This window comes from Mya arenaria, chromosome 6 (assembly GCF_026914265.1).
Source record: "Mya arenaria isolate MELC-2E11 chromosome 6, ASM2691426v1".
Lineage (NCBI taxonomy): Eukaryota > Metazoa > Mollusca > Bivalvia > Myida > Myidae > Mya > Mya arenaria.
The window spans coordinates 49953623-49981064 of record NC_069127.1 but is presented as its reverse complement, the minus strand read 5'-3'; the positions used below and the strand labels follow the sequence as shown (position 1 = coordinate 49981064).

At 34.7% G+C, this 27442-nt stretch overlaps 2 protein-coding genes across 6 annotated transcripts; one reads left to right on the top strand and one right to left on the bottom strand.

The window, feature by feature from the left end:
- The first annotated feature begins 5075 nt into the window (after positions 1 to 5075).
- Positions 5076 to 13460, top strand: LOC128238431 (uncharacterized). Of its 3 annotated transcripts, none has more exons than XM_052954350.1 (6): positions 5076 to 5214; positions 6210 to 6373; positions 7371 to 7523; positions 11214 to 11382; positions 11772 to 11825; positions 12115 to 13460. In XM_052954350.1, exons 2-6 carry the CDS (start codon positions 6230 to 6232, stop codon positions 12189 to 12191), a joined length of 597 nt encoding a protein of 198 aa, XP_052810310.1. In that variant the 5' UTR covers positions 5076 to 5214; positions 6210 to 6229; the 3' UTR covers positions 12192 to 13460. The 3 variants fall into 3 exon arrangements, with proteins under 3 accessions (XP_052810310.1, XP_052810309.1, XP_052810311.1); XM_052954349.1 differs by lacking the exon at positions 5076 to 5214 and adding an exon at positions 5324 to 5463; XM_052954351.1 differs by lacking the exon at positions 5076 to 5214 and adding an exon at positions 5534 to 5557.
- Positions 13461 to 14133: 673 nt separating this feature from the next.
- On the bottom strand, positions 14134 to 25803 carry LOC128238432 (uncharacterized). 3 transcript variants are annotated; one of them, XM_052954354.1, is made up of 7 exons: positions 21474 to 21551; positions 20570 to 20665; positions 18858 to 19020; positions 15981 to 16136; positions 15133 to 15301; positions 14783 to 14836; positions 14134 to 14417 (listed from the first exon to the last, which is right to left on the bottom strand). In XM_052954354.1, the coding sequence occupies exons 3-7, from the start codon at positions 18996 to 18998 to the stop codon at positions 14383 to 14385; spliced, it is 555 nt and encodes a 184-aa protein (XP_052810314.1). In that variant the 5' UTR covers positions 18999 to 19020; positions 20570 to 20665; positions 21474 to 21551; the 3' UTR covers positions 14134 to 14382. The 3 variants fall into 3 exon arrangements, with proteins under 3 accessions (XP_052810314.1, XP_052810313.1, XP_052810312.1); XM_052954353.1 differs by lacking the exons at positions 20570 to 20665; positions 21474 to 21551 and adding an exon at positions 25663 to 25803; XM_052954352.1 differs by lacking the exon at positions 20570 to 20665 and having other exon boundaries at positions 21474 to 21565.
- Between the last annotated feature and the right edge of the window lie 1639 nt (positions 25804 to 27442).

Below are 27442 nucleotides of genomic sequence, written 5' to 3'. Positions count from 1 at the left end.
CAGAACAACCAAGTGAAATGAATATCATGACAGATTTAAGAGTTTTCCTTAACTATATGTATCCATAATATAGAACTTTGTATAACAGAAATTAAGATTGATGATGAAGTTGCAACGTTGCCTGTTTTAAGTTTTATTTTGCATATTCCATTAATAACAATGAGCGTGAAAACAGACTTGATATATCTAGCTATTTCATTTCACCTATCAATGGGGTTGGAGGCTAGAATGTGGGATACCTTAGCCAAAGCATGATTCCCCATATATATATTTTTTACAGAAATACCTAGTGCCGATATTCAAATAACATTTCAATGTATTCGTATCGTAAAGTTACGATTTATAACACCTTTTTAATCAATGTGAACGTTAGTCCTAGGTCGTGGTCTAACTGTCAATGTTCTGAGCATAGATGCATCAATTTTTTTCGAATTTTCCGTTTGACCGTCCTACCCTAAGATTGTATTTGTGGACGTTTAAGGTCTTTTATTTTCGTCCATTTCTTATTTCCGCTAAGAGCTGTTAAATGCCTACATATGTTTGTTTAACGTCATCCTGTTAACACGATTAAGAGAAAAAGATAAAAAATAAATAGTGTTTTTTATTGTGTGAATCCGTGAAAAATTTGTCTACATAAACCGATTGAAATATCGCCCATGATAAGTCACACATAACGTATCCGCATTGCTTAAAGGGTGTCTGGTTCAAGGTATGTTTTTGCACAAACATAAATGACATTAATTTCAAAAAGGTACCAACAATTGTCCTTTTAAACATTTTGCAATACTTTTGTCCGTAAGTATTTAGCAAGTTTTGTTTCGGAAATCTCCTCCTGAACTACTTTTATTATTCTAATTGACAAGAAGCCAACTCGTCTAAACGACCCTCAATAAATATCTTGTTTAACAAGATAATTTACTTAATCAAAGTCCAGGCGAATTTGTTTATCCTGAGTTAGCACGTGATAAAATGCATATCTTCTTTGGTTGAATATGCATGAGTAAATATATATCAAGTTGGTTCTTGAAACGGTATCTTGAGTATAATTTAAAACAGCTGTTTCGAAATAATTAAACTGCTTTTTTGTTTTGTATTATCATGCAAAACATTAAAAATGCAATTGATTCGTACCGAATCAGATGTTCCGAAAAATATTATGGAAAAGATCCATCTAGTTACTAAAGTTAGAACTTTAAACAGGCCATAAATGATGCATTGAATTGAAGAATTTTTTTGTTTAAGAAATATTGCGATTGGACGCTTGTCTGATTGTATCACTTCGCGTTCGACGTATTAATATGCATCTTCTTTCTTGACTGGTTCGCTATCTTTATAATAGATCCGTGTTTACATACCGTGCTAAACGTGATACAGGACGTCAAAACGCACCCATCATGATATCCTGTATGTATAACTGAACAATACAAAATCCCCGATGCATTCCTTAATTTTCGAACTTGAAAATCAGGGGGATACACGTATTCCGAATCTGCAACGGTTTAAGTCACGTTTTGGAGTCTGATATGCAAAATGGCGGCGAAACAATGACAAAATGGTATTTTCGGGACCTGTTTTCGCCTGGTAAGTAGTATAAAGTATATGTTTTCAAATGTGGTATTTTAATTTCCTGACAATTCCTTTGCTGTACAAGAGCCTTTATGGTCGATTTTTTTTGGTATAACCACCTAAATGTGTGCTGATAACAGTTCAATCACCTGTTGGCATCTGAACTGAAAGACATTTGACGAGCTGTCATAAGTGAAAACATACTGTGTGACATACTTCCTATAACGAATATGTTTTAGAGCGATTTATTTGTCTATTGTTTACTGTCTATTTTTCTATACAATTTTATATGGATTAGTCCGTTTGATTGTCCATCTATAATTAACATATGTATACAAAACAAGCTTCTTATACATGTATGCTCTCCTTTATCAATTTTGCAGTGTATCTTGTTGAGAAGTATACCGGTTTGTTTTCAAAGCAGTATTGAACCCCAATATTTTATGTTCATTGTTCATATTTCAAAATCGTTATCTGTTCTTATTATGTTGTTATTTTTTGTTTATGCAGAGATGCAAGCAACATCTTGGAAATTTGTTATACATGATAACCCGAATTTATGCTAATATTGTGAAAACTCAATTTCCTTTTGTCATGATGTATGTGTATATTTAGCTGGTTTTCATAAGAGTAATTGGCAAGCGTGAAAGAACACTGAACAATACACATCTGACATACATATTGTAGCCAATGATACAAAACTTTGAAATGAATTTTAACATGTTATGATATAGTTCATGAAATAATACTTTATTAATACACAAATATCAAAATGAACATGTTGCCTGCAATACTTTGGCAAACTTAATTATTTGTATCTGATCAATTGTCCAAATCTGCCACAGGAATTCGCAATCGTAATGAGGGCAGGATTTTACTCTCATCCACTTTATAGAAGTATCTCACAGGCTGCACCCCTTTTAGCTGGTCATTCCATCTGCTGATTTTGCCGTGCTTAGAGGTTTTTGCGCCCTTGCGTTGATCAAATTGATGGTCTCTGGAAGTTAAAACAAAAACTTAAGAATTAGGATAAAACACAGTTATACTGAATATGAACCAGTCCTAGAAATTCAATTTTCTACCACCAGGAATAAGCATAAACATTAAACATGATATTTGACAGAAAAAGTTTGAATAAAGAAAGACATTATAGCTATTTTACAGAAACTTGCTCTGGCAAAAGGCGGGAAAATATCAAATGGTCCATGCACTTATGTTTTTTTAGCTCGACTATTCGAAGAAAAAGGAGAGCTATACTACTCACCCAAGCATCGGCGTCGACGTCGGCGTTGGCGTCACACCTTTGTTAAGGTTTTGCGTGCAAGCACACATAGATTAATATCTCAGCAACTACTTGAGGTATTGCATTAAGACTTGATACAATGGTATTCAACCATCCAACCTACCTAATTAATCGAGTTAGATAACTCTAGTTTGCATTTAATGCAACTAATAGTCCTTTATTATTTGACTTAGAAATTATGGTTAAGGTTTTGCGTGCAAGCACACATAGGTTAATAACTCAGCAACTACTTGCGGTATTGCATTGAGACTTGGTACAATGGTAATCAACCATCCAACCTACTTAATTAAGTAAGTTAGATAACTCTAGTTTGCATTTAATGCAAAAAATTGCCCTTTATTATTCGACTTAGAAATTCTGGTTAAGGCTTTGCGTGTAAACACACATAGTTTAATATCTCAGCAACTACTTTAGGTATTTCATTGAAACTTTATACAATGGTACTTAACCATCCATCCTACTTAATTAACCAAGTTAGATAACTCTAGTTTGCATTTAAAGCAAAAAAATGCCCTTTATTATTCGACTTAGAAATTCTGGTTAAGGTTTTGAATTTAACCACATTTAAGTCAATATCTCAGCAAATATATCATGTATCGTATTGAAACTTTAAATATGTATTCCCAACTATCTAACCTACTAAAGTAATGAAGTAAGATAACACTTTTTTGAATATAATGCAAATTATGGGTCTTTATTATTTGACTTAGAATTTCTTGTTAAGGTTTTGCATGTAAGCACACATAGGATAATATCTCAGCAACTACTTGATGTATTGCATTGATTGAGACTTTGTACAATGGTACTCAACCATCCAATCTACTTAAATAATCAATTAAGATAACTCTATTTTGCATTAAATTCAAATAATGGCCCCTTTTTATTCGACATAGAAATTCTGGTTAAGGTTTTGCATGTAACCACTTTTAAGTCAATACCTCAACAAATACATCATGTATTGCATTGAAACTTTACACACAGGCTCCCAACCATTTAACCTTCTTATTTAATCAAGTAAGATAACTCTATCTTTAATATTATATAATTTTTGCGCCTTAATTATGCGACTTAGAAATTCTGGTTAAGGTCTTGCATGTTAGCACACATAGGATAATATCTCCGCAACTACTTGATGCATTGCATTGAGACTTTATACAATGGTATTCAACCACCCAACCTATAGTAATTGAATAACCAAGTTAGATAACTGTATTTTGCAAATAATGGCCCTTTATTAGACTTAAAAATTCTGGTTAAAATTTTGCATGTTACCACATTTAAGTTAATATCTCAGCACATCATGTATTGCATTGAAATCTAATCTAACAGTGATCCATGCATGATTCGCCAAAACTTTTCAATCCTTACTCTGAAAAGCGGTGGAATATTCGAGTGCGCTGTCTTTATGACAGCTCTTGTTTTAAAAAAGTTGAACTTTTAAATCTTTATTTTTCATTTTATTAGTTCTGATTGTCAATTACCTAAATTTCACTATTGACAAACATGAAGTGGTGCCTAGAATGGACTCTTCATATACTTCATCTGATGTCACACATGTTGTACTAGCGTCAAGTTTGCGGCACTGCTTTCGGACTCGTCGTCAATACAGATGCATGTTGTACTTCATACGAACGCGACTTGAATGTCTTCATTTAAAACGATCTATAAAAAGCAACATTGATTTGCAATGGTCACCTTACACTATTTAATAGAAACTTAAAATAAAATACACATTTAATTATATCGGCAGTAGACAATAGACAACTAAATCGCTTTAAAACATATTTTTTATAGAAAGTATTCAACACGTGGTAGTATAAGATTATGGAACGTTTGTCACAAGTTTCATTTGTCACACAATATGTTTTCACTTATAACAGCTCGTCAAATGTCTTTCAGTTCAGATTCCAAAAGGTGGTTGTAAACAACAGACTGGTCGAAGATAACTTTTTTATTCCGTAACCGAGAAGCATGAAATAAAAAGCCGAGGGGGGCATGGTAATTGTAGAGCCGAATGCGCGTCGTGATATTTTGGAAACAGGCGAAAACAGGTCCCGAAAATCCTATGTTGTCATTGTTTTGCCGCCATCTTGCATATCAGACTCCGAAACCTCACTTAAACCGTTGCAGATTCGGAATACGTGTACCCCCCTGATATTGATGGTGCGGTTGCGGTTGACCGCGATATACCGGATTCCCCGTATAACTTAAATTAAGACAAGGCTAAAACAAACCGCAGACCATTTTTATACTAAACCGGATGATTCTCTATATAAAAGGGGCGCTAACGCACACCACGACATAATCGTTTTTCGAGCGGGATTAAATTAATTAGGCATTAAAAGGTAAGAAATAGGTAAACAACTGTACACTTGTATATTTTAGCAATTTCCATGCACTTAAAAAAAGTAAAAGCTTCAATTTGACATTGACAATGACAAGTCGTGGCAAGCGTTTAAACTAATCTCACTTGTAAGCTGTGGTGTACGTTTTAAGGGACTCTATGGCGTTTTATCGGGTCAGACATAGACAAAGGTTTATATGAAATGCAAACAAAATACTTGTTTCAACGATAGAACATGTGTGGCTCCATTGTAAGTAATAATTTACAAATGGTATAGAAACTGTTGTCTGTTTTTCAAAAAGCTAAATAAAAAAATAGGCTTGGATGTACATAAAACTGGTCAAGTGAGTATTTGCCACTTGCTGTTTGGTGTTTGTTTATAAAAGAAAGTGAAATAACTCAATTCCAACAAAGTTGAATAAAGACGTTATCAACATAATGTATAAGCGTAAAATAGCAAACGTTTAGAACGTGTTATAGCCGTCTTCACTGATAAATATCAGATGTTATATAGACATTTTATCCATTGAATAATATTTTATAGAGCATGTGATACGTATTGTTTTTCTAGATATGATGTATTATGTCAATCTTCCGCAAATGTTAAATTAATGTTCATTAATGAGTTGTTTTGTTTTAGAACAAGAATGCAATTATTTGTTTTGCAAGTTTGAATGAAATTAGTTTACGACCTTTTAACACAATCAATGTCATTACTAATAAATGAATAAAAGTAACATAATTGTCAGCCATTGATGACTATGTAAGCAAGGTGAGTAGAAATATATTGATGTAGTCCATAATTGGTGAAACAAAAGTGTGGTAATTTTACCCTTAACCTTAACGTCACGTTTTTATTTATTTTAATTATATTTGATAAATATAAACCGAGACATTTTCAAGCGAATTGGTATTAAGTTTTTTGTTCATGACATAAATGGTATATTTAGAACTTAAATGCAATAATGGCATGACAATATGCACGTTCTATTTCAGGAAAATTAACCGAAACCCAAATGGGATTCAAGTACCTTATTGTCCTTGTGGTGCTGTTCGTCCTTCTGAACCCAACGGAATGTTGGTTAGTTAAAAAGTTGATTAAGAAAATAGGAAAGGGTATCAAGAAGGTTGTGAAGAAAATCAAGAAGGTTGGATGTAAAGTGAGTGCTGTATTTTATAACGTTTTTGTTATAATAACACACATCGTTCATATGTGTTGCAGTGTTATGAATGCACAGCTGTTTATCGTTATGTATTTTTTACTGTTTGCAAATTGAACTCAGTATTTCAAGTCGTTGATGTATTAATAGATCTCGGTTTGAGGTTTCAAGTGCAAAATATATATTCTGTCGACCGATTCCCCATGTCAAAGGATACCGATTGTTGTCATCAGCAATGTAGAATATTCTTTGATCACCATGAAATAACTACCAAATAAGCCCATGCCTCCGCAAAGCATCGTTACAGGTAGAGTTATCATTGGGTTCACATAAACCGCCAATCAAATAGTAGCACACAGGCGGCACAGTAAGGTAACGAATCGCTTTGAAATGCCGAAAACTTGTTAATCAAAACCACATTTGCGCTCCAATTGACGTTCTCTTTGTTGCAAAATTACATTGTGAACTGATTGACGTGAACGCATAGCTTAGTGCACTTGCAGTCAGAAGTAGGAATGAGGTTAAGGCATACAACAGTTCAAAATGTCCATAAATCCAAAGATATGTTCATAGTCATATGTTTACATAAGTGTATATAAATAATGATTACATAAACACAACTAAGTTTAGAATAAAATACATAACGTACTTTTTCATAACGGTTTGGATTACATTTTTATACCCAAAGGGATAGTACTGAAGTGATTCCGTTTAAATGTTTATGCTCTTACAAAATTAATTCTAGATTATTGCATTAAACGGCAGAGTAATTGATCATTGACTGTTCATTCAAGGTTAACATATTCCCCAATTGAGCCCCACATCTTTTTTTTTGTAATTTAGCTCAAGTGTAAGTTAATTAAGGTTTTTATGTTGTTATTCAATCACATATATAATTTACAGTGGTGTGCGGTTTTAATCTATCAGCAAAATAGAATAACGAGCAATGTTGTGCGATTTATTTAAATTGTATTACATACATGTACATATATTTCAGGTCTTGTTTGGCGTCGCGTGCCCCGCGGTCGTAGGGGCGGCTGGAACGGCTCTAGGCGCTGGTTCCGGTGGGATTGCTGGCCTTGTCGCCGGCGCCGCCGTCATCGCCGGTGCAAGCGCATGTTACGTGAGGCAGACGAAGTGCAAAAGAAGTGTATTTATCTACTTTCATAATATGAACTCCATTTTAAACGGGCTTGTTCTCAGAATTATGTCAGCCAGATTGTTTTCAAAGTTAATTTACTTACTTTTATGAAAAAACACCAAACAGCAACTGGCATATACTCATTCGCACGTATCTAATAAATGTGAACCTAAACTCAATCCATTCTCAATAGCATGCATAACGCTTTTCAGTAAAATAGACCAAATTCCGTCATATTTTATTTGTCAGAATGGAGCTATTACTTAAAATTCTGATAATGGTTTATCATTGTTACAAGCATTGATTTTACAATTCACATGCAATTAATCGCTCGATATCACACCCTAAAAATCGTAGTATATCCACTGACTTGTCCAAAGCGGTAAATCCATGACATGTTGATGAACAAAATATACTATAATTATTTTACTCAAGGGCAGTAATGTCAGGTGCGTCCATGCTTCCCGGTTCATTGTTTTGAGTGATAAACGTCCTCGATTCGGTGAGTATTACCACTGTTTTCTATATGTTTCAACGATATTTTTTAGAAATGACCTTGTGCACCGAATGAAAAGCAATTGCTCGTTTGTTTACGAAGACGCCTGTTTTAGATCAAAATAATGTCTGTATTAAAATATCTCGTGAAAACAATGCACGTTCTTAATAGGCTTCCAGACTCACTCAATGCATTTTTTGCTTCAAAACAACTATTTAATACCGTTCTCTTGCGTACAAACCCCACCCGATGCTTTGTTTTTTTTTGACAATAAAAGTATTGCTATTGTTTTCCGAATGCAAACAGCCAATTTTGGAGTTAAATCGGCTCATTTACGAAAATGCTTGCTGGTTCATTCTGTACATGTTTAGAACCTAGGTTCATCCCAAGTCTGGAAGATCTATGGCATATTAAAATAACGAATAAAAGGTGTTGATTTTTTTTTAAAAATTCAAGTATATATACTAAAGATTGTCTAAGAAGTTTACTTTGTACAGGCAGTGTGTGTATACCAAGTGATAAATTACGTCATATATGCTAGGTCGAAGGGCAATATTTTGCTTAAAATGAAGACTTAAATCGAAGACTTTTCAATCACTACACCATTTTAAATGAAACAAAGAGTAGTCTATGCCACCCAAGGAGCCACGCCTTCGTTGTTTTACCGGAGTTTGATAAAGTGATTAGTTTCAAGAAACACTTAGCCAAACCTGTTTCCAAAATAATGTCAGACGGCCGTATAGTGAACAGTTTTGTCGAAGCGTTTTAAGAAACTTAACTCTCAATCGAACACTGGTAAACGATCGAAGGCAGGGCTCCGTGAGCGGCGTACACTGCGCTATATTTCATTTAAAATGGTGAAGAAATAGGAAAGTTATCTTTGTTTAAAGTCTTCATCCGGAGCAAAATTTTGGACGTAGCGTTTATGACGTTTTTTATCACGTGGTATACACACACTGACAGGGCTCTCTACTTAAAGTAGAACTGCCATCATTTTTGGAGGTTATATACACAAGCGGATTTAGAGGGGGCGTACCCGGTGTGTGCCCCCTCTAAAATCATCCAGGTTTACTGTTTTAATCAATATGAGAGAAACAAATTTAATAAAATAAGCTCATAATGCACCATTTCCGACTACAAATTGTTAAAATTTTCATAAAGGAGTAACACCAAATCCCCATACAAACAGTTCATGCCATATACTTTCGGTTCTGAGGGAGGGGCACATGTCAAAAGTTACGCCCCCTCTAACGTCAATTCCTGGATCCGCCCCTGATATAGTTAGTCGAGACACGGTTATATCTATACGAAAATCAGTTTTATCAACTAAGGTGTAACGTACAACATTTAAGACCTTAAAGTGTTGACTGTTTCCTGCAGGTTGTCTCCCTTTTTATTTCAATTGCCAAAGTAAGCATATAGCACACTCTTTAAGGTAAACTCTTTGTTCCTTTTCATTGATTTTTCCTTTAAAGGTATTTTGAAATAATCCACAATTTTACCTTACATTAATTACATAAGCAATTTTTAAAGGGGCTATAATGAAATAGCCAAAAAAGAGAAAGTTGTCGAAACCTGACATTAACCTCGTATCGATTTGTACAATGCAATTATACTTACAATCTGAAGTATCACATAGTTCAAAATTGATATGTTTTCGCAGTTTATTCGTATTTTTTCAATTAAAAAAACCTTTACTGTATGTCTCCCTAGTGGAATTCATTCCCGTAATGCGTGATTGGCTAGTCGATGTCATCACGTGATATTACCAAGTTAGGTACATAGCTTAAATATTCCAACCGTTTAGGGTAAGCCTTCGCAGCACAGTGGATACCACACTGGACTGCAATTTTGGCGACACCGGTTCCAACCCGGTCTACAACTCGATTTTTTTTTTAGATTTTTTCTACAATTATGATATGAAAGAGTAAAATATTTCTTTAAATAATTGTCCTGAATTTCTCTACAGAAAAAACAACAACAATTTTTTTGGTGCCAATCTGGTGTATAGTCCCTTTAATAAATAAAGAACCTCTATTTTTATTTTACCATCAAGTATGCAGAGTTCATTTCTTATGTCATTTATATAGACGACCTTTAAGCGTCTTGTTTTTTGTCTATTTAGACTCAGGTTCGATCTCCTCTTTCGTTTCATCGTTTATTCCCTTAAAATATCAATTATTATCTGTACACCCTCGTATTTATTTGAATATTTAACAAAATTATTTTTTGTGACCCCCCCCCCAAAAAAAAAAAACAACAACAACAAAACAAACACACCCTTAATTCGGGTAAATACAGCGTGCCATGATCTTCCAGATTTGGGATGAACCTATGTTCTAAAAATGTACTGAATGAACCAGCAAGCATTTTCGTAAATGAGCCGATTTAACTCGAAATTTCGCTGTCTGCATTCAGAAAGCAATAGCAATACTTTTATTGTCCAAAACAAAGCATAGGGTGGGGTTTGTACGCAAGAAAACGGTACTAAATAGTTGTTTTGAAACAAAAAATGCATTGAGTGAGCCTGGTAGCCTAGTAAGAACGTGCATTGTTTTCACGAGATATTTTAATACAGACATAATTTTGATCTAAAACAAGCGACTTCGTAAACTAGCAATTGCTCTTCATTCGGTGCACAAGGTCGTTTCTTAAAATTATCGTTGAAACATATAGAAAACAGTGGTAATACTCACCGAATCGAGGACGTTTTCTACTCAAAACAATGAACCGGGAAGCATGGACGCACCTGACATTACTGCCCTTGTTACTTGCATGTCTTTGTTCACGTTAGTTTTTGCTAGGTGTTTGTTTTCCCGTATTTCATTTTAAATGATCAGGAATACATTGCGTTCTGATCCGATACATGATTGAACTCATGTGTTTATTGGTATCCCCGCTGTTTGCACGGATACTGTAGTATATGCATAAACACTGAAGACGGAATTCACCGTTGTAGTGTACGAATACTTGAGTAAGTATGACTCAACGATCGAGAAGTGATACTTCTGTACTTTTGATGTACTTTTGAACGTATATAGTATCATTTTATAAAGATGGAGCCTGTTCGTATTAAATAAACGTGTCTGCTTGAAAAAGGAACACTTCCGTTGGTGCTTATTATATTTGTGTGTGTATTTTTTTACATCATGAGCTTCAAAGTTATTGCTAGTTTGCATAAAATGAGTTTTCCTCTCTCACAGGTTGAAAACGGCATGGCATTGCTGCCGTTCTCAGACGACTTTAGGGACTACGATATGAATGATGACAAGCGTATTGAATATGAGGAGTTTGTATACACCGTCATGAGGTCAGTGGGATTATCAGAACCAATGGAGCTAAGGGAACCCTTTAACATCGCGGACTTCAATGGTTAGTAGCCGTTTCGTCACAATAGATAAAGAGGGAGAGTTGGCATTGGTATGGATAAAAAATATATATCTATATCCGACTTTAAATAAAGAATCTTTTGTATTTTCGATTTTGAAAGTTTTACGTTAGTTAACCTTTCCCATTCTCCTGTTATAGTTCGCGTTCTGGTTTATATATAAACCGCTTTGGTAACAGCGTTATCGTTTGCGCCGCGGCCAAAAACTAAATCTGGTTTCATCCTTAAGGTCAATCGCTTCAGCTAAAACATTTTTAGTAAAGGATAAAAACGCAAGAAAGTTAAAGTTATTATTTGGTTGTATACCATAGATATGCACAATAATTAGTGTGCCAATAGTATTGATTTCAGTTATGCTTCGTCTGTCTTGCAGGGGATGGGGAACTTAACAGTAAGGAGTTTGAAGGAGCGCCTTTCCTCTTTGCCCGTAAGTATGGTTACTGGTTTATACGAATATATCTACAGAATCATCTGTAAGTGTACCTTACTGATTCATCTACATATGTTATCGTTAACACATCTTGCTTTTTTTTCCAAACTAGTATAAAACAACGTGGACTATCAATGTGAAAATACCGTCACATCGCTATTAGTCAAAAATCAAAGTTTTTTTATGATATATGTTTTTCTTCTTCAGTACTGTACTGTTTAATCAACGTCTACGCATATATATACAATTCTGACTTCAATCCAATGATATATTCTCTTTTTTCCAGACGCAAACTTCCACCAATTTATGAAGAAGGAAGTGCCAGAAACTAGCCCATCTTTTGAAGTCAGCACCGCTGCATAATTATGCTTTATGCTAATAAGAACGTGTATTCATTCGTTGCTTCTCATTTTCGAGATGATTAAAACATGTTAGGTCATTTCCTGACTTAAGTCATTGACCCAGTTAAGTATCACACTGTTCATGTGATAAAATCACTTTATAATGTTTAAAATTTTATTCCATGCATGTTATGTTACTTTTATTTTAAAGGGGATGTACTCCGTATGATGAACTATCGAAAAAAGAAGAAAATTGTCGAAAACTGACATAAACTTTGTATTGATGTGTACAATGCATTGAAACTTACTAACTGAAGTACCACATAGTTTACAATTAATTTAATTTTCGCAGTTTCCATTAAAAAAATTACTAGGTATGTATACCTAGTATAATTCATTCCTTGTGCGTGATTGGCTAGTCGATGTTATCACGTGATATTATCAAGTTAGGTATATGGGTAAAATATTCCAACCGTTTAAGGTAAGCCTTCGTAGCACAGTGGATACAACACTGGACTGCAATTTTGGCAACAACGGTTCGAACCCGGTCTCTGGTTAGATTATTTTTTTACAATTTGATGTTTTTTTTACAATTACGATATCAAAGAGTAAAACATTTGATTAAATAATTGTCCTGAGAGTCGTTACAGAAAAAACTTTTTTGGTGCCAATCTGGTGTACAATCCCTTTAAAAACAGTTGTTCTTTCATAACAATTGACTATGCAATGTTTAGAAAATAGACTTCAGTTAAAATGACTTAATGTATTTATCACGTGATTTATCATGTATACCAGCCCTGTTTTATTTAACTAATGAGTTTTATTATTTTTAAAAAGATCTTCAGCCTAACAATTTTAAGAATATTCTTTCATTTAGCAAAATCATATGCTTAAACTTCATTTAAGAAAAAAAAATAAAAAAAAATATCGTGTTTATTTTATATGAAATTATTTAGAATTGTCAATAATACCATGGACCCAACAGGGACAAGACCAACCACTCACCAATAACCATCTTGTAAGGCAGACGGCTAAGGCCAAAATCTCTAAGAAAGAGTGAAATATAATACAATTCATGTCCAAATACTTATTTGTCAGCTTAGCTTGGTCCTGTTATAAGGACCTTAAGATTGTTCGAGAAATTCATATTGGATAATATTTATTCAACGAATTTACCCCACTCACACATTTTACCAAAACAAAGTTACTTGATGCTTTTATCCGTTTCTGTACCTTTTTGAATGACATTTTATTTGCTTGCTTTGTTTTGTTGAATAAAGTTGAAACCGATTGTTGACGTTTATGTGGCTTTTATTTAGAACTTTTGGGTTAAAAAAGTGATTGCGGGAATCATAAACCACTATTTTTTTCACATTTAAATTGCTACGACATGCAAGTTATAGTACATAATCGACTTTTCATTTTGCCGATGTTATTTTGACTTGGTTGTAGCATTTAGTAAAATCGATATTGATATTAGTTTCATATGCTATTAATTATGCATCGTTGGTCTTGATGAAGATGGGGTTGTTTGAGCAAAACATGTGTTTGGGCAAAGGTCCCCATTTCATCTTTTAAAAAGATTCCCATTTCAAAGTGTGACTAAGACTTTAGAATTTTGTCAAAATGTAGTACAGTCTTTAATAGAGGCAGACTGGTTTGTAGATTAGTTTAAACTGCATACTAAGGAAAGTTAATTTAAAGCATACTTCCTGTTGTTGTCTTTTTTGCACTAAGATAAACAGAAGATATTGTTTTGTACAGACTCATACACAGGCACACTACATTGATCATGTGCTTGATAGTTCGTGAAATGAAACATACGTGACATAACCGAGGTTGAATGGTTTTTAATTTTTAATCATGTCCTTGATTGATGAAATAATGAGTAAAATATTTGCTTTTTATCCTTGACGTTTTTCTGATATAATTTATTGGTTCAGATATTAAGGCGAACATTATAACAAAGTATAATAATTTTAATGAAAAAGTAGTTTACTTTAACTATTAACACAGGTAAATTTAGCACAGGAAGATTTGTCACATTAGTGTCACCTTAAGGAATACATTAAAAGTCACTTGCTTTTCGACCACTCAAAAGTCATGTTGTCTGTTTATGTAAAAATACTTTTGCCATTCGTTTGCATCCCTAAAAAATACATTTCTGATAAGTGGAAAACATTCCTGAACGTAAACTCTTAAGTCGTCTCTTCTCAGATTTTGTTTGTAGATTGTGAATGTTCGACATCTGAAAGTAAATGAAAAAAATCGCATTCAAAATTTCGTTCGAGTATTGTTCAATCAGATATAAAGAGCGAATATTTCATGTAAAAAAATCATCTTATATTAATTAAAATTTAAGCGAAGCTGTGTGTCACCAACGATTAATACCCAAATAAATAAAAATATATTTCCTCGTGATTATTTATGAATTATTTATCTCGAAATAAAAGAACTTACTATTTCTGGATCACTTTATTTGATGATTAAAGTTAAAAACACAATTATTGAGATTTTAGTATAGCCATGTATCATCCTGGAGTAACCATTCAAACAAGACTACAAGAAGCGAGCCTTTGTTCGATGAAACACGTAATGAATAGCCATACTCACGTGCAAACAAGAATGGGGCAGCATTGAACTCCTGCGTGTCCAACGTGCCGTCACCTATAGGAAGAAATTAGAAAAAGAGTTATAACTTTGCAACACATGCACATAGATGTTGTATCCCATCTTTGTAAATGGTTCTTGAAATCATATGTCAATAATATGTGGCAAGATTTTAAATGACATGTTGCATTGATGACACTAATATCCGATAGTGTACCATGGTTTCGGCTTGTGGAGCAAGAGACAGTTCATCCATGATTGTCTTCTCTTCCGAAGAAGTTTCGTTTCATGTGAACGTACCTTTGAGTGTATACATTATTGACTCCTGTATAACAATTCTGCACAACACTCACCATTCACATCAGCAAACGTAAACGGTTTGCGCAGCTCCATTGGCTTGGCCAGGTTGATTGTCGTCATAATTGAGAACACAAACTCTTCGTAGTCCACAAGTTTGTCACCGTTGACGTCATAATCTCTTATGTTGTCAGAAAACGGCACTATATTTACATTCATGTCAACCTGAAAGTAGCAAGTAATTGTATTTTTTTTAAAAATGTTTTTGTCTTCATTTCTGTCGCATGTGTTTTGTGACCATGGTCAATTGTATCAGTTTGTTAAAAACAAAGTAACTGAATGATTATGTAAACGGTCTCATGTAGGAGACATTTCAGTAAATCGGTGTGAGAAGTGTAGTTCTGGGTTTGATTTCCGTTAAGACACCTTCTAAGTGGCTTCTTAAAAAGGAACACCAGTATGGGTTTTCACCAAATAAATAGACATCAGAGAGATTCATTTACATTTTCTTTAGCGTTGTTCATACCCAACAAGTCAGATACAAATACCTACTTATAGTTGGAATTATTCCCACATGGAAACACACAATCCGTTCCTCACTTTCGTTGTACTATTTTTACCTACCTCTGCACCTTGCATTACCGCTAATTTTGCGCATGACTTTTCCCGCCATTGAATAACGGCGGGCTACTGCATTGATTGCCAATGTTTCAACTACTACTAATGTACATGAGCTTGCATTGTCATCAGATTCACTTACGGGAGGTTTGCTTATTTTCTCACACTGTGTAAATGACATATTCCGGCACATATCCAGTAGCTACCATCGCGAATCCAACGCCATGTTTAATAATAACAAAAGTCTTACACTACTTTTTACAACAACCTGTGCCGCAATACTCACACTGCGTTTGCACGTCTTCTTCCCTCCCACACTGCACGCGGCCTGTCCCGCGACAACTCCAGCAGCTGCGCCTGCAGCACCCGTTCCACCACTTCCGACCGCTACCGCTGCACCGGCCGCCGCCACTCCTGCTGGGCACGCGAATGAGAACAGGGCCTGGGAGATATTTTATTTAAAATTGGCATTGAAAAACAGGTGTTCTTAAGAGATTTGTCCATTAATTCACTCTGTTTTGCTTGCTGAAACCTAGCATCTAAGTATCTGCCTTGTATTTCGGATGCAGATGTGATAATACGACCCGAGGTCCAGTGTGAAAACGGGGAACGAGGCATACCCGCTACGAAGCGTGCCCGAGGGTCGGAAACACATGATGTATATTTTTTTTCTTACCCAGTGGGTATTTAAGTATATACGCGCACATTTTCCGCTGTCGACTAATTTGTTCCGAGGGTCAATCTCGTAATATAAATGGCGGATAAATTATTTAAGTTATTACAAAGAAATAAAGAAAAACACTTTAATGGCTTAAAGCCGGCAGCCGAAGTCGAAAAATCTGCATGACGGTGTATAGAAAAGAGTTTTTGCACATTTTGCATTTTGCAATATATTGTAATTACATACCCGCTAATTGATGACCATGCGCAACCAAAGTATGCCGCCGTTTGGTTCAAAGGTAAAATATGCGTACAGCTATGTGAAGTGCATGGACCCTGACATTTATTCGTTATTTATAAAAAATAGTTTCCAAGATAAGTGTTTTCAAATGTTAAATACCTTATGAGCTTCCACATTTGCTTTGATGGTTTCAATTCTAGCTACGAATTATTTCCTTGAGTGTCAAGAACCTTGACAATTGTGCGATTGTGAAATTTATTCACGTCTAGGTCATCAGCGTATATCTCTGGTTACCAGGGCAACGGAAGGGAAACTTTTGAAGATTATATTGTTTCCAAAAACTTCAACAAAACATTAGTTTTGGGCACTTGAGCAAGAGGACTCATATGACTGATATAGGGTCATCATGGACGTCATTCTTTCATTGATTGTCTTTTTATGCACTAGTCATTTGTAACCAAGAAAATGAAGATGTAAACACTCCAAGGGGAGTAATAATTTATTTTCAACTTTCAATTTTGGCTCAACTTTAAAATATTACCTTAAATTTGACCAGTTTGCCTGCCTACTTTTCCCGTATTTTTTTCAAAATGACAGTAATATGCTACGCCCTAATCTTAATCATCATCATAATCAACAACATCATCACAACCACCATCATCATCCCGACAACCACCATCATCATCATCATCATCATCATCATCATCATCACCACCACCATCATCATCATCATCATCATCATCATCATCATCATCATCATCATCATCATCATTCCCGTATTTTTTCAAAATGACAGTAATATGCTACGCCCTAATCTTAATCATCATCATCAACAACATCATCCCAACCACCACCATCATCTCCACAATCACAACCACCACCATCATCTCCACAATCACAACCACCACCATCATCATTCATACACCAATGAATAAATGTAAGTGACTCTGGAGACTCCCATGTCACAAGATTTCGGGACGGATGGACGGACATCATCATCATCATCATCATCATCATCATCATCATCATCAAGGTCATCACCATCGTTTTGGTTGAAATATTAGAACTCTATTGTTAAGCTTTATAATAAATGGTTAAGTTAATCCTCTTTAAGTGGCAAAAGGCACAGTTGCGCCCCATATAAGCAATTTCTGCTTTATGCGTTGAGGGTCGCCGCATAAACGTGGTCGCCCTGTTTATGCGTTTAAAATCACCGCATAAACGAAAAAAACACACGTTTATGCGGCGATGCTGCTATGCGGCGTTGCACACCACTGTATACGGGTCAGTGTTGGTAATCGAATACGAATGGGTTTAAAAGTTAAATTAGTCGTGACTATAACGCGATTATTCTTTTTACTATCATGACCTTGAATAGTTCACATTCGTTGTCTTCATAATTATATTGTGCTGGACTCTTCGTCACAATTGTATATATATGTATATTAATAAAAATGAAATACGTTTTGGAAGGAATTGCACACATCAAACCGTTTTATAAGATGTTCGACGCTTTATTTAGGGATTAGTCGTGACTCCAGTTCGATCTGCTACGACAACTATCTTGAAAAGAACCAACAATTAATGATCAACTACGGCTATTTTGACGATTGATAACGCTGCCGGCACAGCTATATAAATATGCTACGCTTGTACTTGTTGTTTCTACAGTTACGTCGTAATTATGATCCGGAATCAGGATCAAGTGGGCGTATCGAATCGGCCAGACGCTGGACTTATATTCGCGCGCTACGTTACTGCTTTGACAATGCCATGGTGAGCCGCGCAGGCAACGTCATCTGCCGACGAGTAGTTGTAATGTTCCGTGTGACTAATCAAGACATGTTGGATTTAAAAAAAATCACCAAAATTTAAAAATAAATCTAGACACCGCCATGTAAAATGTGAAAGTTTTAAACAGACACTCTTATGTGAATGGTATTTGAAGGTTTTTGCTTTTGTTTTTCTTATCCCAAGTATGTTGACGATTTTATTTAACTTTTACGTATCGCAGTAAACCGCATCGCGGCGATATGACGCTTGCATGTTTTCGGAAGTCGAACGCGGTAGCAGCAGATGAACGCGGTGATAACGCGCACCACCGCGTTGGCTACCTCGGAATAAATCTCCGCGAATTTCCAAAAAGAACCAAACTCGTCCGCGGTGGCAAAAAAACGCGTGGTTGGTAGGGTATCGTGCGTTCTGTGCTCTCCCTAACTTAAAAAAAAAGTAGAACTTTGGTATTTTGAGTTTTTCCATTACCTTACAACCATGTTTCTTCACAACTTTCTTGATGCTCTTTCCAGCTTTCTTCAGCCCCTTCTTTATTTTCCTGCCCCACGCATCAGACGGATCAAGCAGGACCACGCAGACCACCAGAACCAGAGTGTATTTGAAGAGCATTGTGCCGAACCTTTCCTAATTCCTGAATGTATAATTTAAAAGATATTTAAAGTAGATATGCTAGTTTCATGATAGTTTTTAAAAAAGGTGCATTTTAAATACAAAAGGTTTTAGTTAGAAACGTGGGTGAGCATATGACACAATGTTCCTTAAATAAAAAAATAATATACTTAATATACATATTTTTCATGCTTTTGATAGACCGATATAAGTACTAAAGAGTCTTTAATGAAACGTTCATTTACAAATGTCATACATCACGCGGCATTTACTTCATGTAGTTAGGCCAGAGTTTTTTATCTTTAGATTTACGGGAGATTTTTCAAAAAATTGGGTAAGGAGGAGGAAATAAAAATAAAAATAAAATGCATAAAATGTCCGGAAGGAGAAATAAATAAAAATAAAACAGATTTTTCTCCGATTTTTTTATTTTTTAAATCTTCTTATATCATGAAGACAAAACACACCTTACTTGTGTCAGCTATTTTATAGGCTGAACAAAGGGTGATTTATCACCATAAAGTTTCAAAAGCTTAAATAAAAGATCCTTTTAAAGACTGAAAGTATTAACCTCAACACTATGAGTTCAAGCGCTTATTGAAATTAATTGTATATATTTGTTCGAATGCATATGTGGTGCACATATTATCAACCCATAGATTTTATGAAACATGTCAGTATAATAAAGAAGTTAAAATGGCCATTTCTAACCTTTTGACCACACTATAAGCATATCCTTTCCATTGTGAAGTAATTAAACATTGAACAAAGTTTCAGACACGGTTATGCACCAGTCAGTTGTAACCACGCCCCCCCCAGGTCCGGGGAATAGCGGGGACTTTTGGTCCAGCCAACCCCGGCTAAAATCCCCGCCCTGCGTGGACGAACAGATGGTAAAATCCCGGCCAAATGCCCCAGGGTCCCCAGGTAAGGCCCATTCCGCGCTATATTTAAAGCAAAGACAAAAACACAGCATTCACCCGGCACTGCGGGGCCACCTGAAAGGTAAAATCACGGCCCATTTCCCCGGCTATCCCCGGACCTGGGGGGGGGGGCGTGGTTACAATTGACTGTTGCATAAGGAGGTCAAATGTGTTTTTCTGTCTTTAACGAAATAGCACCGTGACAATTTACCGTGATGTGGTTTTTATATAGAAAATATTACCAAATAAAGTCCAAGCACTGATGGAAATTCCTCTTCACTTCAGAGTTTGACAGGGCTTACGGATATACAGACAGTCAAAATCTACATTTATGTACTTCACCAAAGAAAATTCGGGAGCATTAAGATAAATTTGACAAGTGTTATATGTTTAAAAAAAACAGTTCTAAGAACTGATTTTAGAATCAGTCCTGAACAATATCCCTCTAATTCCAACTATGCCCGTTGGCAATGAGCAACCGATCAGTTTGACTTCTTGCACTGACTGCCAAATATCTTATGTTCAGATTTTTTCTGTCTTAACGGAAACACACACTATGTTATTATTACATCATTTTCAGTATTCTATAACAATTTAAATTCTAAATCATTATTAAACTAATTAACAACTACGAATGTATCACGATACCTTGTGTTTTTCTCTTCAAATATGTTATCGTGAAGCAGTGTGTTTCAACGGTCCATAGAATTACCGGAATCCCCTAATACCGGAATCCACCGGAATCTACAAAAATCTCATTAAACTTGCTTTAATATATGTAATGTACTAAGAGGTATACCTTTATAATCATATTTCTTTATACAGAAAGTGACAAGGATTCCGGTAGTTTGCAGGTCGGATTGTCGATTATAATGATTTGACCAAGCTACCGGATCCCCCTGTGAGACAGAATGATTAAATTTCAACACTGTTTTCTTTTTCAGATTTAACGTAGAATTAAATAGGAGTATCTCAATAACGTTTTTATTCCAGTTTATTCCATATTCCTTAAATACAGACTTATACTCATTATAGTCGTTGTAAACTGACATGAAAACTACCGGAATACCTGTTCCCTTTCAGATAATATGTACGTACATATGCTCATAATGGTATATAATGGGTAGTAAAGTAATTAAAACACCTCCAAACATTTAAATAAACTAAAACAATATTAAGTTTTAAATTTAAAGTTATTTTGCAGGGGATTCCGCTAGATTCCGGTGGATTTGGGTAATTAGGGAGATTCCGGTAATTCTATGTACCCCCAACGACTGTTAATGGACAATACAACCCACGAATTTCTGTCTCCTTATTTTGACCGGAAGTTGCGCAATCTTTTCACGAATCGCGAACAACATACTGAATCTACAAAAAAAATCACAATAAACACGCTTTAAGTTCTCCACGATTTGATTTAAATAAGGAAACTTAAACATCGGAACGTCTTTGTGGTAAAACCTTTCTATATAGCTGTAGAAATTGCGAGAAATAATGGGTATGACATTAACTACTTTCACTTTTGACAGGACGTTGTTATGGTAACGGGTACCTGTTCTGTTTCCCCGCGTATTTCTGACTGGTTTACGTGGTTTGTGCAGTAAAAAGACCGATAATGAATGACAATTGGTACACCAGTTGGTTCTGAAATATGGGTTATAGAACACTAATTTTATTTTCTTCTTAACATTGGAGCAATGTTCGTCGGAAAAATAAAAATAAAACTACGAAAATGAATTTTATTTTTATTTGGGTTTTACAATATTTAGGTACGGCGCTCCTGTAAATCTAAAGATATAAAAACTCTGACCTTAGTTATCTCATCAGATTGGCAAATATTTCCTCTGATGTAGGACAAAATATTGAAATATCAATACACACGTCTTACCAACGAACGTATTTTAATATTTTTAAAGAGCTACTGATGTATGGAGGCCATTCGTTGCCAAAAGTCCAGACGTGTATGTGTGTATTTTAGGTTTGTAACATTGATGATTTACCAATTTACATTTTACAACCGCCAACTCATCGGTTGTATGTTTACATTTTACACTGCACATTTTCATTTTTAGACTATCTGCACATGCGCGCAGGTAGTCTTAAGACCGCAAACTTCAAAGAACTATGTCGTTTCAACCCATTTTTTTTGTCTAATTGCGCTCTATGTTTAGCAGAATGACGTCGAAACCATAAAAATAGATTGGTTGTATTGCAGTCCGAGTATGAGTTTTTACTTGTTCGGCTATTTCCGCGCTGTAATTCTGTATCCCGGCGTTTTATTTTTAGCAGGATATAACTAGTTTTAGATCGTTATATTTATCAGATTAATGTGGGTCAGAATAATGGAGGCTCTGGTAAGGAGGTAACATATATGATATTCACTCTGAGTTTAGCCCATGCTGTTCCAGAAAGTATTACCGACCGCAAGAGACCCATCGCCTGGGTTTGTTATTATAACCTGACGTGACCCTGAAGCAAGCTTATTTGTAATGGTGCATTTTTATTTGACTTTTATGAGATAAAAAACAAAATAATTGTCTGAGTGTCAAAATAGTTGTATCTCAGGTTTCGCGTTGCTAATTCTTCCGAAATACTAAAATTTACCTGCTACACAATAACAAGATATTATTCATTCTATGATTTTAGACGTTTATATTTATGATGAGATGTTTCATTTTTTGCATAAAAGCTTCGTTCCGGTGTATTCTTGTCATAGTTTTAGACATTAGGCTTTAAATTTATATAATCACACATGCCCTGATACGACAGTGGGTCATGCATACGTTTAGAAAAGTAGTTCGGATTAAACCCGTAAAACATCCAAAGAGTACGAAGCATTCATAACAGCGCCAGTACTATTTTTACACAGGTACTTACATAAAACATAAATAACAATATCAATATTAAACTTTAAAAAGCACAATCATATTCCCATTCATAGAACAGACAAGTTCCGATAATCTAAAAATAGTTTTAACTACATTATCTGACCGATATTCTAAACATAGTTTCCACATACATTAACTGATCACATGTTTAACCTCACCGCGGGAAAACGACCATCTAATAACCTCTGCATTTTGAAAGGAATTATTCGGCTAGAGTTGTTCGTAAAATAAAATCATTTTCCTTAAACAATTAAAACGTGTATGTTCATAAAACTTGCCTAACGTATGATATCTAATCAAAGCACCGACATGCCTTTAGGAACGTTTGACAGGGGCATGCATTATAACTTCAAATACATGGGGATGGGGGATACGTCGACTGAAGGAATAAGCTGTGCATTTTGAATTATTGCTGAAGTTGATTTTAAACAAATGATTTTCCTTAAACAAAACGTGTATGCTCATAAAAGGAAGTGGTTTATATGATGTTTTATACTTTTCTATCGTATGCTATCTAATCAAAGCAACGAAAAACCTTTAGAAACAATTGAAAGTGGCATGCATTGTAACATGAAATACATGGGGATGGGGGGTTACGACAAGTGAACAAGTGACGTTTACATAAACAAAATGACACCAGACGCCGTAAAATAGATATGTATATGCTTCCTTGCCCAATCTGTGCACAAGCTCTCTTGACCCTCGGCACAGTTTTCACTTTTATCCATGTGCCCTTCACCCATTTCCATTGTTCAAATAAGATTTGCAACTCTCACATATTTGCCTGCAGATAGTCTTTGATTCATTGTACCGATTGGAGTTTTATTCTCGTTGCATCTATTCAACAGACGATTCAGTCGTGTTTATAAAGTTATGTATGGTAAACACACGTCATTCTGTGAAAGTCACATGCCGAGTTTTACATTGCGGTGTGTAAAAGACACATTTCAGTTCGTAGTTCTACAAAGTACATTGTATGGTGGTGACTTTTCATTCGCAGTTGAACATGTTTACGAGATGAATTTAATTTAATTTATAGATAGCTCCGCCTTAACCATGTCTTAACTCCTCCTTACGTCTTTCGGAAATTTCCGCTATCACTCGGCTCTATTTAAAACCAATTATGGATACTTTGGACCATGGACATTGCGAACCTTATTATGGACATTACGAATCATCTATATTATGACACTATGGACTATTATTTGGAAACAGGATGGATTATAAATGATTTCATGTCGAATAAAATAATATATGATATTACAACATGTTTTTGTCTATATAATAGTAATTAATACGCACATATGACATGAAATTAGATGTGTGCAAAATGATACTTGACTCAAACACAACAAAAAGTAAGTCATTAGCATTAAATTATACTTCAAGAATGAAAAGTCCCATTGTCTTATTTTTCTTTTAAACCTGCATTCTCACAGATTGACCGTGTTGACAACTTTTTTCATTTTGGAATTAGCCCATTTTTGCGTAAATGTCTGGGTACCAGTGGTATAAGACTGCTGACAAAAGATCAGATACAGTTTTTCAGTTTTACGTTTGCAAATTGATGTTTTATAGCTAAAAGTGATACTACAGTAACGTTTTAAGAAAAATGAAAAATGTCGGCAGTTTTCCAAACAATTTAGATCTGTTTTATTTTGAGTAATCTTATTATTTGTATAGAAAGCATTGCTGCCAAAATCAGCCGAGTCTGGGAAAAAAGGTTGTCAAAACTGTCAGCTTTAAATTACTATAAACACTATTTTAAATTCTACCAAGGACACTTTCTTGCCATTTTGCAATGTTTAAGATTGCAAGTAATATTAGATAATCTAAAATTTACGAAGAAAAAAATCTAAATTTTCATTAAGTTGAAATTATTCACTAAGATGCCCCAGAGGTTTATTACCTGGTAGCTGGAATTGTATGGATAAAATACACTAAGATTACAACTTCATATAACTCGTACATTATACTGTAACGAATATTATTTTATAAGTAATTAATAAAGTATTTTACGAAGAAAAAAATCTAAATTTTCATTAAGTTGAAATTATTCACTAAGATGCCCCAGAGGTTTATTACCTGGTAGCTGGAATTGTATGGATAAAATACACTAAGATTACAACTTCATATAACTCGTACATTATACTGTAACGAATATTATTTTATAAGTAATTAATAAAGTATTTTACGAAGAAAAAAATCTAAATTTTCATTAAGTTGAAATTATTCACTAAGATGCCCCAGAGGTTTATTACCTGGTAGCTGGAATTGTATGGATAAAATACACTAAGATTACAACTTCATATAACTCGTACATTATACTGTAACGAATATTATTTTATAAGTAATTAATAAAGTATTTTAATGATGAAGTCAATTTATAGCTGATAAATAATTATTACTTGCTGCTACATTTTATACCCCACCCACACTCAACAGTCAGGGCTTTTTTCACATTTAGGTGAAGCGGCCCTAGCCCTTTTGGAGGGGAAAAGTCGCCCGTTTGTTTTTCTAATCTTTTTTTTGTACGATTAAGAAGCACATTGTGGAAATTACACGTCTGGACTTTTGGCAACGAATAGCCTCCATACTGATGTAAGGCCCCGGTTTATCAAGTTAGTATAACAAATAAAATTTTAGAATTAAAGTGCAAATTCAACGTATCCTTTTCAAAGTGACCAATCAAAGCAGCCGTTTTAGAATCGACGTCAATTACAAGTAAAAGCGATCGACAAGACTTCCGTCGATGAAACGGAGCATCAGTTTCAATTTCAACAACATCCTCATACATATGCACATGAGATATTTTAAATTTAAATTTTTTAATCAATCTACAAAAACACATACCTTTCCTATTTCCAAGATGTTTTAAGACTTAAAACGCTTCGTATTCGGCTTTTTATATATAAAGTATTTAAGTGTATAAAGGTTACTATATAGGACTTCCAGTTAAGCAGTTTAAGTCCTGTTTAATAAATACTTCAATATTTCAAAGAAACATAAACAACATGAGGATACTATCGAGGCGCTTGGCTGCGCCCATTATTCAATTCAATGTTACAGTGTATTTCTATGGTGATCTATTTCTGTCATCACGAGCCAATTTGCCTGAACGAGATGGCAAGAGTTTGTTTAGTTCGTTTCAGTAAAAGATCACAATATTACTCACCGAGTAAGCAGTAAAAGCTTTATTGAAATATTCAATTTTGGTTTCACGAACCACTTGCATGACACAATATTTGCTTTATGTGGTAGTTTTCCAGTAATTAGTCATACCTTGGTAAGATATTTTGAAAACAAAAATACAACAATAGTTTTGTGTTAATTGTCTGCAGCGTTTTAATGAAATATCTCTGTTTTCCTCGAAAAATCAGCATCCAAATTCGAGTATTTATCGTCGACAGCGATATAAAGCTACAACGATCTGGCCGTCGTTTCTTGTGGCGGGTTATTAGCTGCCCAAATATGGAAACTAAAAACGGCTTTCTAGAATAAATGCCCTTATTTCAATTCAAACACGTGTTGTTATTCTTTCCATACATTATGAAACCAGGTTGTCCATTACTCCGGAAACAATAGAACATAAATGAATTTTATGATCATATAAAAGTATTATGTCTTTGTTTACTATTATTTACATGTATATTAAGTTCAATGACGTAAGAGCCAATCGTCTTAGCGCCGTAAATCACGTGACCAAAAATTTAAACCACGTGTCTTATATTAGCCAATCAATTCACTCTTACTCCATTACTGTTCGTTGTATACAAAGCGGAACCACGCTAAAAAAAGTTGGAAATCCACCTCCTCCTCTCCTCCTGAATAATACATCTGTTCACCTCACCTTTTGATAAAACACTATATTATTTCTCATTCCTTTTGTTTTTACATTTGTTTTTACATCTTGTATTCATGCAGGGCGGATTATTAGCTGCCAAGATATGGAAATATAACTAAAAACGGCTTTCTAGATTAAATGCCCTTATTTCAATTCAAACACGTGTTGTTATTCTTTCCATACATAATGAAATCAGGTTGTCCATTACACCGGAAACAATAGAACATAAAAAGATACAACGATTGAGAATTCCCCAAACGTTTTACCAGTTTACCCTCAATCCTCAGTTCGTACGGAAGGCGAACAGTAAAAATACCACTATTTTTACAAAATTCTGCAGCTCAAGTATGCAAACATAGTTAATGCGTCTTGAAACCTTTCAGTCAGTCCAAATATTTTTATTGTTATTTCAACGAAAACAATACAAATACCACAGTTTGGAAAGATCTTGGCGTAAGTCAAAAAGTATAAAAGCTATATTCATAAAACTTGTGCGTATTGTCTGCTTTTTTGTATTATTTTGTTATTGATTTCTTTTGCGTTCGATTGATGACCATTAAAAATATCATAACAAGTTACTGTTTTAATTCTGGAAACTCAGTCTGTTCTTTTAATAAGTGTCTATGTATTATTAGGCGTATACAATTAAACAATTCTTGTTTCCAATAATACATACTTTATGGTAGTGCTATGAATAAAGTATCTAATGAAAAGACACATGGTTGTTAACCCATGAGTTGCAGGTTAGAATACTCGAGATACCGGCAGGCAGTTCTTTGGATAACAAAT